Below are 20342 nucleotides of genomic sequence, written 5' to 3'. Positions count from 1 at the left end.
CAGTGCGATTGGCACAGGACAGAGCAGAGTTTAGGGCTGTTGTACATAGGGTCGCTATGAGTTGCAAGCAACTCAACAGCACGTAACTACAACAGCAACAACAACAACAACGGTACCAGCTTCCAGAGGCAGAACATGGCATGTTCTATAACCCTTTTTAAAAAGAAAAGATAGCACTACCATACTTTCTATGAAAACCCACTCTCTAGAATTTAAAAATCAATCTCCATAGTAATCTATGTGTTTCCTTTTGCCAAATGGGCCCTTTAGAGTAGTGAGAGAAGATCTTCACCCTGAAACCTACAGTGTCCCTTTTCAGCAGGAAGTAGGTAAGAGAATACGCCATCCCCTTTTCCTTATGAATCAGGGTGAAGTCTCTCTCAGGGAGGAGTGGTAGGGAATGGCAAAGGACACACTGACAAAGGAGATTAATCAGAACTGGTTTTGACAAGCACTGTGGCAATTGGACAATTAATACAGACTTTCAAGGGGGGGAAAGAGGAGCGAACTGGGTGGGATAGAGAAAATAGTGCAACAATGAATAAATGGAAACCCAAAATCTCTGTAAATGCTCATTAAAATGAATATAATTTAATATAAAAAAGGAAAAAGACAAATAAGCTTTCTTGAGCTTATATTACAAACTGTAAAATTGACCCATTATGAGTGTGCAGTTTAATGATTGTGGTAAATTTCTAGATTTTTACAACCATCACCCCAACCTGCTCTCCTTGCCCTCTAAGTCCCTTGAGTTTGTTTTCATACTATCCTCACTCCCTCCAATAGCCAGCTGTTGATCTGCTTTCTATCTCTTTAAATATGTCTTTTCTGGAAATTTCATATTAGTGGAATCCTACATTATATGATAGACTGTTGACTAATTGATTACTGATTCCTTGAAACATAACATCGCATCTGGTTTCTTTCACTTAACAATATTTTTTAAATCCATCAATGTTGTCACATGTATCAGTATTTTGTTATTTTTATTGCTGAATAATGTACTAGTTTAATTTCAAAATTAACTGCTGGCAGGATGAGTTGAATTACCATCACTGGTACAAAACAGCCAAGATTGTCATTTTCTTTTCTCGTGGGTCATGTGATCCTTAGGAAGTCAGGTTTCTCGTAATAAAAAGAGTTCTCGTATCAAAGTGGGTTTCTGCTTTTCTACCTGAATAGTCACCAGTTCAAACCCACCAGTTACTCCAAGGGGAAAAGATAAGCAGTCTCCTTCTGTCAAGATACATAGCCTTAAAAACCAGATGGAGGGCTACTGTGAGTTTACATTGACTCAATAGCAATAGATGGACTTCTTAATAAAGAGAGAGAACATAACTGTATAGTCAGCAGCTAATATTGTATGTTGTGTGTGTGTGTGTGTGTGTGTGTGTGTGTGTATGTGGGGAGGTATCATTGAATGATTATCCATGTATAGCTGACTTTGTAGTGGGTTTGCAGAGGTATTAAATCACATGGGAGATGCCTATTTTTCTCCCATGGAGCAGTTGGTGGATTTGAACCAACTGACTTTGGGCTCAACAGTGCAACTTCTTATCACTAAGCCACGAGAACTCATACCTAAATATATTTAACCCAAAATGTGAAGAGTAAAGATGTCTTAAATAAAGCAAATGCGCAGCTAATTCTTTGTCTTTCCCAGATCATTTTCATTAATAAATGTTTCCTTCTTCTTACTTTCTTTGGCCAGAACTTCTTACAATTGGCAAAATTGATCTATTTTGAAATTTTTTTAATCTGACTCTTGCCTCTCTTTTGATAAATGTGTTTGTGACCAAAGAATGATACAAATCAGATGATGATAAAGAAGATAGAAAGATCAAGATAGAACAAAAACTATATTATTCTTGAGTGTTTTACTTTTTTATTATTAGAATTTATTTCCAGAGATTGATAGAAACTTTATTTTCTAGAAGTTAATGAAAAACTTTTATAGAGAGGTTTACATTTTTACTTAATATCTGGCTTTATGAAAGTACATAGCAGAAGAATCTAGCCAATGGAGAACACAGAGATGTATTTTAAAATTAGTGACCAAACAGTTATATTCAAACTTCCAAGTATTGTGAGGCCACTGACTAAACTGAGTGCCTTTGCGCTACTTTGAGCTACTTTGAGCTACTTTGAGCTTTTAACTTTGCTATTCATTATGTCGGGACACACCTATGCTCAGAAACTGGACGAGACATACTCGGAAAGGTTTAAAAGTTGTTCAGACAGTTCTAATATGGTGAACATGGTATTTTACACCATAAATTAAATCTTATTTCTTTAGTAAGGTTCTGCAATAATGTGCATGGAGATCTTACACTTTGTTATTAACTATTCTTAGTTTTTTCACTTTGCTTTTTTTAGGGACAGAAGGAAGTCTGTTGTCAGATAGAACACTTGTGGCCCAGTGGTTAAGTGGACTTGTCTGCTAACCAAAAGACCAACATTTTGAAACCACCAACCACTTGTCTGCTTCTATGTAAAGATTTACAGTACTAGAAATATTCTGTGCAGTTCCATTTTTGTCCTTCTGAGTTTCTAAGGATCAATGCATCTTTTGCGCTTTCTCAAAAGAAGATTGTTGTCTACAAATGATGACACCTTTGTCCATCCTTTTCCATCCTAATACTTCTTTTTTTCTTTTTGTGTCTTAAGTGTAGTGGTTGAGGTCTCTTGAATAAAGGCAGTGATACCTCATGGTCTTCATTGTCTTGTTTCCAATTTTAATAGGAATATGCCTATGATGTCATCATTAAATATAATACTCAAAGATTTTGGTTGAAATACTTTTTAAAAGCTAAAGGGGTTCCCTTCAGCTCCTAGATTGCTCAGAGTCTTTAAATAATTGGGGGTTTAATTGTATCAGTTGCTTTTTTCTGCCTATGAAAATGATCATATGGCTTGTCTCCTCATTCAGTTTTATGCACATAAATCATATGTTTATTTATGGCTAATAAGATGTGTGGATACATACTAACAATCTGGGTAATCTAAAATTAGCTTTTTATATGTTTTACCGTTCAGTGTATAATTTTTATAATCATCAATGCTCTAATTATATTTATATTAATTCTGCATTAAAGTTATTTACATATTTATTTCTAATTCATTGAAAAGTCTGCGATCACTTACAGAAACATGTAAATGAGGAAATGAGAAGGAAAAATGTAAAAGTCAGAGAAATAAATGAAGATATGTCCATCTATAAAAAAAAATCTAGCTGCAAATATACCTTTGAACTTAATGGCTAAATAATTTTGTTCATATCATCCAAAATTTTGAAAAAATAAAACCAATATTTATTGTTCAAAAGAAATATAACATTATAATATGCAGAATTTATCCCATAAGTAATGAGACCCACATTGTTTACTTTCTCCAAACTGAAAAAATAAAGAGATGATAGCATAGCCAGAACAGCATGAAAAAATTTCCTGGAAATGAGATATTTACTCTATACAATGGAAAATTGAGACTCACATGTTGTTATGTGCTGTCGAGTCTCCTGTGACTCATAGCAACTCTCTGTACAACAGCTCTGAAGCCTGCCTTGTCCTTAGCCAATCTCACTAACTCTACCCCCATTGCCCTTGTTACAGTATCAATCCATCTCATTCAGGGTCTTCCTGTCCTGTTCTGTCCCTCCACCCATCTGCACATGATGTTCTTCTCTGAAGATGTATCCTTCCTGGCCACATACCAAAGTATATGTGATAGAGGAGAAATTTGATCTTATCCTCTCCAAGAGAAACCTATTTGTTTTCTAGGTGGTCCAATGTATGTTCAAAGCTTATCCAGCACCACAGCTCAAAGGCATCAATTCTTCATCTGTCATCTCTAGTCATTATCCAGCTCTCTGATGCATAGCAAGTAATTGTGAAAACCATACCCTGGATCAAGAGCACCTTAGTCTCTAGACTAACATCATTGCTTCTCAGTACTCTGGAAAGGTCTCTGACAGCAGTTCTTCTTTTGATTTCCTGACTGCTGGTGCCCTTAAGAGTGTTGATTGTAGAGCCAAGCAAGCTGTAACAATTAACAACTTCAATCTCTTCTCCATCCAACATAGTGTTGCCAATTGGTCCAGTAGTGAGAATCTTTCTTTTCTTGATCTTGAGCTTCAATCCATATTGAAGACTATAGCCCTCGACATTCTGCAACAAGCATTTCAGGTCCTCCTGTCGATCACAACAAATTGTGGTCAACCTTGAGAGAATGGGAATCCCAGAACACTTGATTGAGCTTATGTGAGACTTATACTTGGACCAGGAAGTAGTCCTCAGAACAGAGCAGGGAAACACTGCATGGTTCAAAATCAGGAAGAGAGTGCATCATTGCATCAGAAATGTGTCCTGTCTTCATACATTTTCAATCTATATGCAGAAGAGATTGTTTGGGAGGCTGGGTTTTATAAGGAAAAATGTGGCATCAGGATTGGAAGAAGACTTATTAAATAACGTACATTCTACAGATGACACAACCTTGCTGAAACTGAGACTCATTTTAGGGTAGGGTAAGATCAGACCATTTTAACCAGCATGATTTTATCTTTCTCGTTATTTTTTCTATGTTGTCTCTCCTTTGCTTTAGAGAGTGAAGTGGGGTCCATCTCTAATTTCCTTAATATTTTTTTTACTGAGGTGGAGAGCTCTTTACATGTTTAACTTCTTCCTTTACACTCAACTTGATTAAACTAAGATTGTAGGTTAAAAGGAATAAATCACATTAGAATCAGCAGTTTTGCATTATGGCTATGAAAATGTGTTGCTGGTATAAACATTTTTGGTTTATTTTTTTAATATTCTGCATAAGAGCAATGAATCCAAATCTTGGTTCTTAGTTCTAAAATGGTAATGCCCTTGACCCATACTGTAAAAACAAGCAAAGAGGAAGATAGTGAGATCCTTAAAAAATAAGACTAGTTCTCCTGTTTCCTGTCACGAGCCCTGAGTGTCCAGGACCGAAAGATGTAGAGGGGAAACTTCCTTTTCCTGATTGGTCCTTCTGAGACTGTCATTTACCCAAGTCTCACTTTTTTTTGAAGGGCATAGTGTTGAGTGAGAACAATCATTTTTGGAATTCTAACGTAGGATAGGTTTGAGAGAGAAAAACAATCACTAACGAACACTTGTATGTGTACCTGTTTACACATGTACTCACATACTTGCATTTATGCCATAAAGACACAGTATCTCTTAAACTTTTCAGACGTAAAAACTCTCCAAGGTATGAGTTAAAAATCAGTTGTCCTGGCCTCATATCATATCCACTAAGTGAATCAGAAATGCCAGAGGAGGGGCACAGAATCTACATTTAAAACAAACTCTTCAAATTCATTTTATAAGCAAGTAAATTTGGAAAATGCTGCACTAAAATATTGACAGTTGGTTTTCAGCAATGTATTATGGATACCTTTTTAAAAATTTCTATTCCCCCAGTTACCTGCAATGAACATTTCTTTCCTTTTTTTAGTTAGACCAAAAGTGTTAACTTAGAAAAGAAAAAGTTGGAAGTGAACTTCCACTGTACACTTAATTTAATATACTCATATGTGTCCTCTGTTAGTGAACATATTACTCGAGCTAATTCCTCATCAGATGGGCCCACTAAAATGAAATGGTTTTTTTAAACATTTAATTCACCAGCAAGTGAATTTAGATTAAATTCCAATTAAATAATTTATTCTGCTTATTAAACTTTCTTGAGCACATGATATAGAACTAATAAGTAGCACTTAGAGTAATTGGACAGTTATTTTTTGCAGAAGTTAAGTACTTTTGACTTGTTTCTCATGCATCTGAGCAGGTTTATCAAAGACTAGCAAATTGAAAATACAATGACAGGACTATTTGTTCTTTGCCCAACAAAGCTGCAAGAATATTTGAAATTCATTTGTGCATATATTTTGTTAATCTCAATTGATTTGTGCTTTACTATCATCACAGTACATTCAGTAATATTAGTTCTTCAACATTACAACCCGTGCTTTCTATGCTGAAAAATCTGAGTGTCATGAAGAAAATGGTAGATATTGATATTTGCAATCAGTATTACTGCTGGATAATTCACAAACCAGTCCTCACAACAATGACTTTATTAAGCCAAATCAGATGTGTAATCTAAGGTGCTTAGGGACAGAAAGCTTCCTTAATTATGCCAGTCTGTCCTTTGTGATTTTGATTGCTTTATTCTTTATTTCCCTGACAGCTTTATTAACCTCTCTAAAGAGGTATGAATAAAATTCTAGTTTCTGCAGTGTGATGGGTTTTTCTTATTTCACTTTGAACCCCTGAATATCATTTCCAAGCATGTTTTGGTGAGAGAGATATAGCTCTCACCAAAATATGTGTGTGTGTGTGTGTGTGTGTGTGTGTGTGTGTGTGTGTGTGTAATCCTTGGGGATTATAGTCATTTTTACTTTATTATAAATAGGTTAAAAAGGTAGATACAGCTTGCAATGCAGATAAATTTGTACCTCTGGAGATATCTAAATTTATAGCATAATTTATGACTAATCTTTTTTCAGAGCCATTGAGTTTGAATTTAATAATTTTGAGCTGTCAATTACAGATCATGGAACATAGAACTCAGTTCATATTCTTATATGTAAGGTTTTCCAACCAAAGCACACATTAATTTTTAATTAAAAATTGTGTGGCCTCAGATATTCATTCATTTATTCGGCAAGTATTTATTGAACAACGGCTGTGTTGGATAATATGTAGTATTAATTATCTTTCTTTTTAAACATGGTAGATAGCTCTGCTGTCATTTTTTAAATGTCAAGAACATTGTTACTTACCCAAGTGTAAATTCTACAGAGCAGTAAAGATGATGATTTCATATTAAACACTTAAGCAACCTTTTCTTAAGTAAGCATTCTCTTTCTGGTGTGTGCTTGTTTGACAAATCTAGCACATATGCTAATTTACTTTAGCTACCTGACAAACCAAGAAAACGAATTTGTTTAAAATATTCTGCTGATTCTTTCTGAATTGCTGTGGCAGAGGAAAATAACGAAAAATGTCTTATTAAAATAACACCAAGGTGAAATATTAACATGTTTAAGCAAATAAAAATGTCCTGTCTTTGATTCAACTGTTTAAGTATTTATAGTTAGTGGTAAAATAGAGGGCATTATAAACCAACTCCAAGGTCTACCAATTATCTCGAGAGAGATCAAGTAAATATATCAGGAGTTCTTTGTAAAGAACTAGATAAGAACTAAAAATTGAATAAATTAGTACAACCTTTCTGGAGGGCAGTGTGTACTAAAGAACTTGAAAGTTGCATACACTGTCTGATTGAACAGTTCTGCTTCCTGAGAAAGAAATAATGGATGCATCAGGATTATCCTTTAAGGATTTTTATAACAATGAAAAATTAGAAGCAATCTGAGTGCCAATTCCTGTTTATCTCTATGGTAGATGACTTGTATTAGCAAGCCATTAAAAGGAGATTGAAGTATTTCTAATGTGTCCTGTATCTCTGTTATTCACATGTTCCGTACACTTGTACTGGTGATCTTTCATGTTACACAGCAATGAAGCCAGAGATGGGACATGCAAAGGTGTGTTCACTTCCTTCAGGGAATGAAGAGGATATGTACCCCTTAGATAACAAAGTCAATAGACCAAAGATCAAAGTAGTTCTGGGCCAGGATGGAAGAGTCAACATGGGAGATGGCTGAGTGGCTTAACCCTACCATCTGTTTCATAGTTTCAATAAAGTAATCAAGCAACGTTCCATTAGAGGGATTTAGGGATCATTACATACACAATTTGAAGGCATACTGGGTTGGGGTTGCGAATTCTGTTCCTTGGTTCAGTAGTAAAAAGGAGAGGGGATATCCCTGCAAGGTAGACAAGATTTAAAAAAAAATAAAATATAATACTGGAAGTCAAACATGGTTGAAGGCAGAAGGAACTCGGTGGTCTAGTGGCAAGAAGCTGTGCTGCAATTCTGAAGGTATGTGGTTCAAGGCCACCAGCTACTCCACAGAAGGATGGGCATTCTCCCCCCATGCAATTAACTGCCTCTGAAAACCCGCTGGAGGGTCAGCTATGAGTTGGTTCCGACTCTACAGTATTCAACAACAAGAATTGTAGAAGAAGAATCGATAACTTTGAGTTGTGGTGCTGGAAAAGAGTATTGAATATACCATGGACTTGCCAGAGAGCAAATAGGTCTGTCCTGGAGAGGATGAAAGCAAGTTGCTCATTGGAGGCAAGGATTTTGAACCTTCATCAAACATGCACTAGGCATATTGCCAGGAGTGACAGCACAGGAGAGGGAGCTCCTGGATGTGATGGACTGACACAGTAACTAGGGTAATGAGTGTAGGTTTGGTGTAGATGGTGAGATTGATTCATTCAGGATAGGGAAGAGTTCAGAGCTTTTGTGCATAGTGTCACTATGAGTCACAGGCGATTCAACAGCACATAACGGCGTTTTTGCAAAGAGTATTATATGCCATGTGTCATCTTAGTGGGTTTTTAATAGCCATCATCACATTTAACACTTAAAATAACTAGATATAACGATTTTTTTTTCCGTCCCATTTGAGATGAAGCCATTGACACAGAGTTTAAGTCATTTGCTCTGCAACACAGAGCTCGTAAAGGACAACGGATTTGAATTTTTATTCTTTGGGCCTAACTATTAATATGCTCAGAGGTAAGAGGAAGGCCAGCACTGCAGGAGCTAATAAGTAGGGCTATTTGGTAGAACAAAAAACCCTAGATCCCATGAAGGTGATGGGGCGTTTAGCCTCCGTTTTGAAATTTTGTAGAGAAGGATGTCTGGCGTATACTGGGCAACTTGTTGCAATCATACTGATGCAGCTAATTCAACCAAGAGAGAAGTAGTTTGTATTTGGTGTGTTTGATGGTAGAACAGCCTTTCTGTGTGGCTTTTACACTAAGCTTGCTGACTTTTACCCCTGTAGTCATCTGTGAATTGACTTTGATGTGTCTGGGAGTCATTTCATGCTCTGGAAGCCCGAGGCTGTTTGGTGATATCACACTCCAGGATGGAGGATGGAGTGGAAAGTCTGCTCTCTGGCACCCGGAATTTCTAGGGACGTTTTCACACTTCCTGCTACCTTTTTTTAAAAAAAATTTTAATCTATTATGTGCTTAATTTGTAGCAAGCAATTAAATGTGATGGATTTGTAAAGCTTGTTGGACATTGTCTAGCATGTCTCAGGTACTATTTGGTCATTTGTTAAACAAACAAATAAAGCAATATTCTATTTCTGCTATCTCCACAGAATATGTCAGGGATTCCACCTGGACTCAGATGCGCCAGTCAGATCCTAGGTGTATGTAGCTACCAGGGGTCAGCGTGAAGGAGGCAAAACAAGGGGCTAATTACTTACAGGACACTGAGATCTTATCGAAGGTGATGGAAATAAATGGAACCGTATACTAGAGATAGTCGGACAACATGATAAATATAATTCACGTCATTGAGTTGTACCTGTAAAGAATGTTGAAATGGCAGGTGTTTGTCAAATATGTATTTACCACAACTTTTTTTACAAGTGCTAAGTGGTTATAGCTGTTGACCCTTAACCTTCTTCATATAGCATCTATGCTTGGCCATTAGTAGGTGCTTTTCTTGTCCTGGCACTGTCCACAACACTGCCTCTTAGCCATTTTCCTGTGTCATTAGGTTGATTGATGTTACCAGAGAAGAGTTCTGTTTGACTGCCAGACCCTTTACGCCGCTCAGACCTGGCCCCGGTCATCCCATTCTTTCTTGTTAATTATTTGACGCTTTTCTGAAGATTAAAAGAATTTTCTTTTCATCCAGCTTCTTTAGTTGTTTTAGTGAAGGGCAGATTTCATTTACCTCGGTCGTTACTCGTGTATCCCATGTAAGAGCCTAACAAGGTAAGTAGTTTTCCGATTTCGACACATAAGGAAAATGAAGCAGAGTGTTTCTGTTCCCTGGTGAGCGTCCTAGAGCCCTGGTGGCATATGGGTAGGGAGTCCTACTGCTAATGGAGGGTTGATAGTCTGTTCTTGGGAAGATTTACAGCCTTAGCAACCCAAGGGAGGGCCACTGTGAGTGAGAATCAGTTGGAGGCAGTGGGTCATAGGGCTGAAAATGAGAGGAACTTGAATGCAAACATGGACAGTCTAGTTTCAGAACTTGGGTCCTTAATTACCCACCATGTTTGCTCATATTCTTTCTTCATAAAGGCAGTAAAACAACTTCCTCATTAAAAGCCCTTTTTTTAAAAGGCAAACTAGTCTTCACCTGAATGTGCTCCATGTGCAGCTTATGTCATAGCTTGGCAAAAGCCTACCTAGAGAGAATTTAATATCAGTAAAAAAAAAAAATTAAAAAAAAATATATATATTTATATTTATATACACACACACATACATATGTGTGTATATATATACACACACATATATATATGTATCTTGTGTATAGATAATATTCTTGTGTACCTATAATATTCATATGTATATGCAATATTCATGTATATTATATTCCTGTATCCATGGGTGATGGACATAGTTAGCACGCTCAGCTGCTAACCTAAAGGCTGAAGGATCAAGTCCACCCAGACACAACTTAGAAGACCTGGCAGTCTGTTTCCAAATCATCAACTATTGAAAACATTGTGGAGAACAGTTCTTTCCTGAAACACACAAAGTTGTTATGGGTCAGAATCAACTCCATGACACTTGGGTTTAAGATATATTCTGCATATTTTGAAATGGTGTAACATTGTGTACACACACACACACACACACACACACACACCCCTACCCACCCACCCACCCTGCATGGTTGAGGGAGCTGAGAGAGGTCCTGCATTGAAGAGGGGAGACTTTGCCTACATCTCTCCTAAGCCCACTGATCGTGATCTCGTGTGTAAGTATGGTTTGGGAGGTCTGTGTGGCTCTTGCTAGGATTTCCCAAACCCACAAGGTGAATGCTCTGTGGGAGAGTGCTCTAGTGGCCTGTTGTTGTTGTTGTTGTTGTTATTGTTGTTGTTGTGTACCATCAAACTGGGACTGACCCATGGCTGATCCTCCAGTGGGTTTAATGGCAGTAAATCACATGAGAGGTGATTGCCCATCTTTCTCCCAAGGAGCAGCTGATGGATTTAAACCACATACCTTTGTGTTGGCATCATGATTCCTTACCACTGCAATGCCAACCAAAAGACAATGGTTTAAATACACCAGCTGCCCCACAAAAGAAAGATGAGAAGTCTCTCCCTGTGTGGCTCACAGCCTCCTCTATAACCACCCTGTTGGGTCAGCTATGAGTTGGTTCCAATTCTGTGGCACATAACAACAACAGTAACATAAATAATCATTTCATTAGTTCCCAGTTTTTGTAAGGTAAATCTATTTTCATTTTGTTGTGATTATAATAAAAGTTCCTCATCTCAGCTCATTGTCATTGAACCAAAGTGACTCAGAGACGATTGCATTTCTGAGACTATAAATCACATGAGAGGAATGGCCCATCTTCTGAGGAGCTGCTGGTAGATTGAGAGTGATACAATCTTTAGATAAGCAGTACAACTGCTTATAGACTTCTTATAGACTAGAGAGTGCTTTTCAAGACAAAAGTTGGTTTTCCACTCAATCATACATACACATTGTAACTGCCTTCTTCCCACTTCCCCTCTATGATTCTAATTTCCATTAATCTTTCTGTCCTGCCCCTTCCTACCTTGTGAACTTCTTTTAACTGGGCAAATTTGTGCTCGATCTTACGTGGTCGATTATTCAAAGGAGTGAGTACTTCCTTGGTATTTTAACTGGTCACCTTATAAGCTTCCTTATTGTTTGCCCAAAAATTAAGTCACAGAGGTAAGTTTTATTTCAGGTTCTATCAGTCTTAAGGGGAAAGAAATTATTTTGATTTTGCCAAAGTATCTATATTGTTTTATTGAATTTGATTAAGGCATACAGAGATGAAACATACACATCCAGTAATTGGACCATTTGAACTTGTAAATTAGAAAGAAAAATTTTAAGTTGAAAATGTTTGTTTTAAACTTTGATTAGCTGGGGGAAATGACATCAGTAAATAGGACTAAAAATGTACCCTTTGTGTGTAAGATCTCGTTTGAGAGAAAAAAAAAAAATCCTTGGTAGTTTGTCAAAGTGAAACTTTTATGCACTTAAAATGTCCAAAAACCCATTGGGACAACCAAGGCCCCTCCCAAGTGCTAAATGAGTTCAAATACATGCCACAGCAGTCCACCTGAGAAATCAAAGGCCCAAGTCACCAACCGTGAGAGCACCGTCATTGTTTCTGTTCCAGGTTGAGAAGATGCAGCTCTTCATGTGTCATGCTGATTTGGCCTTGTTCTTTTTTCCTAAACAAAGCTGTGCGCTGCACTGTTCTGCCTTTGGTGAAAGTAAATGCCTAACACGTATTCCAATTTGTATTTACAGAGAAAAAGACAAGCATATGAATCTAATCTCATCTGTGATGGCCTTCAGCTAGAAGCAACGAGATCAGTAAGTATTAGCCCCTTGGAGTCCTTGGCTTTAGTGCCTTCAATGCTGGAATGCTGGAAACATTCAACCCAGCCACACCTTGGTCCTCACGCTGGGAGAGAAATCTATGAAAATCTGTGAAATACAAAACGATAGATCTTTCGTCATAACCAAAGAACATCATAATAAATACAGTTCTAAAGGACTGTGCTTTCTTAGAACTATTTAAACTTTTATTTTTGTATTTGTACAAATAGTAAAGTTTTAAAACTTAGAAAATGTAAGATAATAAAAATAAAAGTTATCTGTGTCTATACTCACAGGAAAGAAATTAGATATACTTTTGTATTTATGCATTTTCCCTTTCAAAAAGTGGAATTATCTTACAGATTTATAATTAGATTCTTGACTATGGGATAAATGTATTTCTATAGCAATAGATACTGTTTACATCCTTTCTGTGACCATATAACATGCTATTGAAAACATAAAGAAGCAGCTTTTTTCTAGGTTTAGAAAATTCAAAATTACTACACTAAGTAACACTACAGGGAATATGCTAGTGTTCCTTGTACACCACGTTTTCAGTCTCTAATTTGGAGATCATACCGAAACAAGTTTTAGGGAAGAACCACAGCACAGATTTTCATTTCTTGATATCAGTAACTCCAATTATATCAGTACCCCTGTGCTTTTTCCCCTTCTCCTTAATCTTGGATAGGGAGACACCATTAGTTGCCCCTTAAAAATTTTTATTTATGATGGTTTGCAAATTTATTTTTATTCTAATATATTTTCACTTTTTTGTGGTGTGTGTATTTCCTTTTCTGAAACTACCAAAAACATAAGAAAAATCTTGGTGTTTTATAACTGTGCAGAAAATAGTTTGGTTTTCTTTCTATTTCTGTTCTTCTCACATAGCTTTTGGATGACAAGCTTGTATTTGTAAAGGTGCATGCACCTTGGGAGGTGTTATGCACGTATGCAGAGTTAATGCACATCAAGTTGCCTCTGAAACCCAATGATCTGAAAACCCGGTTCTCAGCCTTTGATGGTTTAAACTGGTTTACCAAAGTCCTAAGAGTGGATGAAACTCTCATCAAGCCAGAGCAAGAATTTTTCACTGCCCCATTTGAGAAGGACCGGATGAATGATTTTTACATTCAAGATAAAGATACCTTCTTCAATCCTGCCACCAGAAGTCGCATTGTAAGTCTAAACCCAAATTAATTGTTGTCTTGGGGTGACTTTGAAGGATATTGTTGAATAATTAGTGTTGTGTTTGATTGGTTTATTTTTTTATTTAAAAGTGCCAAAAAATATAAAAAAGTATGCCTGCAGACTATTGTTAACCACAGTAAAACAGTGAATGGTTTTAGTTAACACTGTTAAGCCACATACTCTATTTTGGAATCATTTTAGGTTTACTTCATCCTCTCTCGGATCAAGTACCAGGAAAGGGAAAACATTAACAAGTTTGGGATTAACAAGCTTGTAAGCTCTGGCATCTATAAAGCAGCTTTCCCTCTTCATGATGTAAGTCAAATGGCAAAATGAAATAAAATGCCATCTTAAATTTCTTTTTTGCTAAAATAAAGATGATATTCTACAAGATTGTAAATTGCTCTAGGACAAGAACTGTGTTTTCTATTTGTTAGCCTTTATTTTTAACTTATTTTTATTTTAGTGAAAGTTTACAAAGCATATTGGATTCTCTTGTACTTTTCATCTTTTCTGACATTTATGTAGATTATTATTCTAGAGTGTTAATGTCTCCCTGGTGTTGATGGTCACCTTACAGTTCTTTATATTATGTGTCTGAAAATTAAGCCATAGAGATAAATTTTGTCCTGGGTTTGAGCGTGAGTAAGGACTGTAGTGTCACGGGTTCCCTTAGTTTGTATTGGACCAAAAAGCCAGTACGTTTTTATGTTGTTGAGTGTTGTTCTATACTTCCTCCCACTCTGTCCAGGATTTTCTACTTGTTATCCTTGTTTGTAGTAATCAGTTATGTTAACCAGCTACCATCGAGTTCTTCTGGTCTCAGGGTTGTCATAGAAAGGGAGTTTTGCGTGGTTCTTTAGCCAGTCATTTGAACTAGTTATTTCAGCACATCCTTGCTTTTCTTCTCTTGTCTTTATTCAGTTCAAGGAGAGACCAGTAGTTGCTCCTTCAATGGTTACTCATAAGATTTTTTTTTTTTACTCATAAGCTTTTTTTTTTTTACTCATAAGCTTTTTTTTTACTCATAAGCTTCTTTTTTTTTTTTTTACTCATAAGCTTTTAAGATTATAGTTGCTACTCACCAAAGTAAAATGTAAAATATTTTCTTTGTGAGCTGAGTTATACCAGCTGACCTTGATGTTCTCAGAGACCATGGTCTCAAGGTCTCAGGTCCAGCTACTCGTTCCCTCAAAGTATTTGACTGATTAACGTTCCTACATAGCTTCACCCCTGTAAGAACTGTGCTGCTTTGTTCACTGTTGAATCCCAGGCATCGAAAAAGTGCCTAATTTAAATTAGGCCTATATAAATGAATGAACAGCATCTATCCCACACATAATGTAAAAGTAGTTAGATGAGTGTTGTTGTTGTTATATAGCGTCAAGTGGGAACCTACATGTTGCTATACCTCTAGTGGGTTTTCAGAGGCTGTAAATCATATGGGAGGAAATTGTCCATCTTTCTCCGATTTGAACCACATGCCTTTGGATTGCCAGCACAACTCCTTACCACTAAGCCATGATAGCTTAGTAGCTAAAAATAGTATCAACTCTGGTACTTATAGCTTAGAATCCTTGGTGGCATGGTGGGTGAAGTGTTAGGATGCAAATCAAAGTGTTGATGATTTGAACTCACCAGCTACTCCCCAGGAGAAAGATGAGACATAGGACAATTCTACTCTGTCCCATGTGGTTAACTGTGAGTCAGAATCAACCTGAAGTCAGTGGGTTCAATTTTGGTTCCTTAATTTTCTTATCTATAAAGTGGGAATAATAATGGTCCTTAGCTGATGGTGTTGTTATGAGGTTAACTTAAATCAATCCATGTGTTGAGTTAGAAACATTCCTAGCCCTGGGAGTAGTGTGTCACAAATTGGGCTGCTAACTGAAAGATCAGTGGTTCAAATCCACCAGTTACTTCTTGGAGAAAGATAGGCAGCATTCATCCATAATGATCTGCGACCTCAGGAACCTGATAGAGGGTTGCCATGAGTCAGAACTGACTCTATAGCAATGGGGGTTTTTTGGGTTTGGGACACTTAAGTGTTAAGTAGAGAGTCAATGAAAGCACAAGAAACCCTCAGTGAGACAGGTTGACATGGAAGTCACAGTGGCCTCAAACATACCAGTGACCCTGAACATGGCAACAGGCTAGACAACATTGTTTTCCATGAGTCAGAGTCAACTAAATAGCAGCTAACATCAACCCCAAAGTATTAGCTGTTTTTGTAATTGCTGACAGATAGGATTGTTGTGTGTACCATCAAGTCAGAACCAACTCATCGCTGACCTTCTGGCAAGTTTTCAGGGACAGTTAATTGCATGGGAGGAGATTGCCCATCCTTCTCCCGCAGAGCACCTGGTGGATTCAAACTGTGTGCCTTCAGGATTTCAGCACAGCTTCTTTGCCACTAGGCCACCAGAGGGGGGGGGGGAGGAGTTATTTATATGGAAAACATATATTACATCTCATTTATCATATTAACATAGATTATTTTTTCCTCTCAAAATATAAATTTTTCAATGTTTATTGGAATATCCCAGAAAACTGTGTCAGAATTCTTGTCATAATGGATGGTCAGCAAATCCTTGATACTTTTTAAGAGCTACATTCTGAGAATTTAATAAGTTCTCAAATTCAAGAGGTTCTCTAACTTAGAATAGCTCCTATGAAGTGAAATTTTAAAATTGTGAACACCTCACACCTTTAATGGTTTGCAAGTGCAGTATCATCATATCCAAAGAATTTTTAGAAATTTTATCACAGAAATAGAGACCATTATATATCATATTATATTCTTTTACTATATTCAACACCAACTGTTGTATTCATTTTACCTGGATCTGTTAGATCAAAGAAAGCAAACACTGAGGTTGCTACTGCATGATACAGATGTGCATGGGTTGAAACAACAATTAAATATAAAATTAGGGCAGGAAAGGAATAATTCCAGTTAAAGCCACATAGCATGTTCCTTCAGGAGATATCACCTTGATGCACATAGATAAACAGAGAACCAGGAAGCTGGGCAGGGAAGCAAATGTTGAGCTTCCTGACCCTATGACCTAATGTTCAACCTCATAGTCTGTGCTTTAAATTTATACCCCAGCAGAATTGCTGATTACGGTGTGAATTTTGAGGACACACTGAGGATAAACTATGAGAACATTCACATATTTTTGTTTGTTATTGTTATCTGCCATCAAGTCACTTGCAACTCATAGTGACCCTAAGTATAACACCTCTGAACCTTGCTCTATCCTGGGCCAAGCTTGGGCTCTCTGACACACCTATCCCCATTACCACAGTCACTGAATCAATCCATCTCATCAAGGGTCTTCCTCTCTTGTGCTGTCCCTCCACCCTCCCAAGTATGATGTCCCTTTCCAAGGACTAGTCCCTCCTTGCAACATGCCCAAAGTATCTCAGACGAAGTTTCAGAATCCTTGCCTCCAAGGAGCAGCCTGGCTTCACCCTCTCTAGGATGAACTTATTTATTCTCCTAGCCACCCATGGTATATCCAATACTCTTCTCAAACACCACAGCTCAAAGGCATCAATTCTTCTTCTATTATCCCTAGTCAGTGTCCAGCTTTCTGATGCATAGCAAGTAATCACAAAGACTATAGCCTGGATCAGATGCACTTTAGTCTCCAGGCTGACATCATTGATTGCTCTTCAGTACTCTGGAGAGGTCCATCACACCAAACATTCCCAATGCAGTACATCTTTTAATTTCCTGGCTGCTGGTACCATGAGTGTTGGCTGTGGAGCCAAGCAAACTAAAGCTGTTAACAATCTCAATCTTTTCACCATCATGATGCCAATTACAGTTGGCCCAGTAGTGAGAATCTTTTTCTTGATGTTGAGCTTCAATCCATATTGAAGGTTGCAGTCTGTGAGCTTCTGCAGCAAGTGCATCAGGTGCTCCTTCAGCAGACAAGGTTGTATCATCTGCATAACACAGGCTGTTGATAAGTCATCTTCCAATCCTGATGCCACATTCCTCCTGATAGAGCCCAGCCTCCCGGAAGATCTGTTCTGCATATAGATTGAAAAAGTATGGAGATAGGACACATCCCTGGCATATACCCTTCCCAATTTTGCGTGTCATCCTTGCGCAGGGGCCATGCTAATCTTCTCTGTATCATTCCAATTTTAGTATATGTGCTGCCGAAGCGAGCACAAATTTTATTATTTGTTGTGCGTGTACTGTCAAATCAGATTTCATGGGTACAGGAGGAGATGGTCCCTCCTTCTCCAGCAGAGCATCTGGTGGATTAGAACAGCATACCTCTGAGATTGCAGTGCAGCTTCTTGCCACTAGGCCACCAGAGCTCCTCCCTTCCCAATTTTGAATCATGTTTCCTTCTCTGTTCTGATGACTGCCTCCTGGTCCAAGTATTGACTTCGCCTAAGCACAATCAAGTGTTCTGGGATTCCCATTCTTCTCAGAGTCATCCACAGTTTGTTGTGATCCACACAGTCAAATGCCTTTGCATAGTCCATGAAACAGAGATAGACATTCCACTGGTATTCTCTGTCTTCAGCTATGATCCATCTAATATTAGGTGTATATCCCTAGTACCACAGCCTCTTCTAAACTCAGTCTACACTTCTGGCATTTCTCTGTTGATGTGCTGGTCTAGTCGTGTTTAGATCATTTTCAGCAGAATCTTGCTTGCATGTGATATTAATGATATTGTTCGATAATTTCTGCACTCTGTCAGGGCACCTTTCTTTGGAATGGGAATATCTTCCAGTCAGTTGGCCAGGTGGTTGTCCTCCAGGTTTCTTGGGACAACTTGGTGAGCACATCTAGGGCAGCATCTGTTTGTTGAAATATGTAAATTGGTATACCATCAATTCCTGGGGCCTTGTTTTTTGCAAATTCTTTCAGAGCAGCTTGAACTTCTTCCTTCATCACCATACGTTGTTTCATGGAATTCTTCCGTGTCCACCAATTCCTTTTGATACAGTGTAACTGTCATAAATATTAACCTGGGGTATCATGTTTAATAATATTTAGTTGATTCTGCCTATGCCTAAGCATTTGCTACTAAATTAGCTTATTGTCATCAAGTAACTGACCTTCCTTTGGGTTTCTGAGGTTGTAAATTTCGTGGGATGAGTTTGCCCATCTTTCCCCTTCAGAACCACTAGTAGAGTAAAACTTTGGTTTAGCAGTGCAGCTCTGTGGACTATAGCAGAGCTCCCTTTCCACTGAAATTCTCTTTTGATTACTTTGTCTGGGAGAAAGAATGATCCTGTGTCATGTTTAGAGGAAGGTGAGTGTAGTTCAGACTCCAAGCCTTGTGGTTTTGTGCCAGTTTTCAATTGCTAGTGATCCCAGATGGGAGAGCAGAATTAATCCACAGTGTTTCTAGATTGTAATCATTACCAATAGACCAGGTCTTTCCCCTAGAGCAGGTAGTAGATCTGTACTGCCTGTGAGCTGTTAGACCACAAGGGCTCTCCATTCCTGACTTGGCTTAGGAATCTGGTTATAGTGCAGAAAGAAGGAGAAATTAATCAACAGGAAGAAAAGAGTGACTGAATTTAAGCAGAGGCACAAGGATTTGCTTCTTGAGTTAGCTAAATGTATATGGCATTGTATTTTGTACAGGTTGTCACAAAATGGCTATTGAATTAGGGGACAGAGAGGCCTGGGTTTGGAATTGACCCTGCCACTACACATCCAAGGCTTCTATTCCCCCAGATGTCCAAGAAAGGGCAGGTTCTTCAGTATAATTTTGGCAGTTAAATAGCCCCCTGCTTCATTTTGTAAGGAATTAAGCACCCAGTGGTCACCCACCAGGTACCTGCAGTGCTCCTCAGAAGTATAAGAGCCCATCACACCTTACCCCACATTTGCAGATGGCCTCAGTGGGGGATGGGTTGTCACCGGTTCACAACCACTAAATGTTATTTTCAGAGTGTCCACCCAATGAGGGCCCTTTATTCAAAATGATTGTCAGCGATTAGTGCCAAAGAATATCAAATAAAAACAGTTTCAATAAACAAATTTGTAACTAATGCATGGTTCTTTTGATGCTCACCTGCTTCCTTCTGCTTCTCAGTGCAACTTCAGCCAACAGTCAGAGGATCCCAGCTGCCCTAATGAACGGTACCTTCTGTACAGGGAATGGGCTCATCCTCGAAGCATATACAAGAAGCAGCCTTTGGACCTTATCAGGTGAGTTGTTGTAGAGAGCACACAGAGGGAAGCAGGAGAAAATGTCGCTGCATGTTCATGCTTGAAAACCACTGCAGAGTCTAACCCCATTGTCAGCCTGCAGAGTCAGAAGGGCACAAAGTCCAGACGTCCAAACAGCTTTGGACAGAGTGCTGAGTTATAGGTACTTTTCTGCCTGTCCCCCAGATGTGGGAACACAGTCGAACACTTACTTCTCTCAGAAAAAGTGCATTAGAACAGCACCTCTTTAAGATGTTATCTCTAAGGATGTGTGACCACTTGAACACACATGGTTTCCAAGTTCTTCCAGGAAGCTTCTTGAGGATCAAGAAGCAACAAGGAGAGAGAGTCCACCAAGTGTCATTCATGCTGGCACTTTACATTTTAAAATTGTTCTACTACTCTTACTATTTTTACTTATGTGGTAC

At 38.0% G+C, this 20342-nt stretch overlaps 1 protein-coding gene across 1 annotated transcript in view; it reads left to right on the top strand.

Moving 5' to 3' along the window:
• Nucleotides 1-20342, top strand: part of ANO6 (anoctamin 6) — a 158765-nt gene that overhangs the window by 59137 nt on the left and 79286 nt on the right. The window contains exons 3-6 of the mRNA XM_006888231.1: nt 12450-12515; nt 13416-13703; nt 13917-14030; nt 19799-19914. Of these exons, the coding sequence (XP_006888293.1) occupies nt 12450-12515; nt 13416-13703; nt 13917-14030; nt 19799-19914 (584 nt within the window). The remainder of the gene's footprint in view (nt 1-12449; nt 12516-13415; nt 13704-13916; nt 14031-19798; nt 19915-20342) is intronic.

This window comes from Elephantulus edwardii, unplaced genomic scaffold, assembly GCF_000299155.1.
Source record: "Elephantulus edwardii isolate Elephantulus edwardi_28Jun2011 unplaced genomic scaffold, EleEdw1.0 scaffold00065, whole genome shotgun sequence".
In the NCBI taxonomy this organism is placed as follows: domain Eukaryota; kingdom Metazoa; phylum Chordata; class Mammalia; order Macroscelidea; family Macroscelididae; genus Elephantulus; species Elephantulus edwardii.
This window is presented reverse-complemented; position numbering and strand designations above follow the sequence as displayed.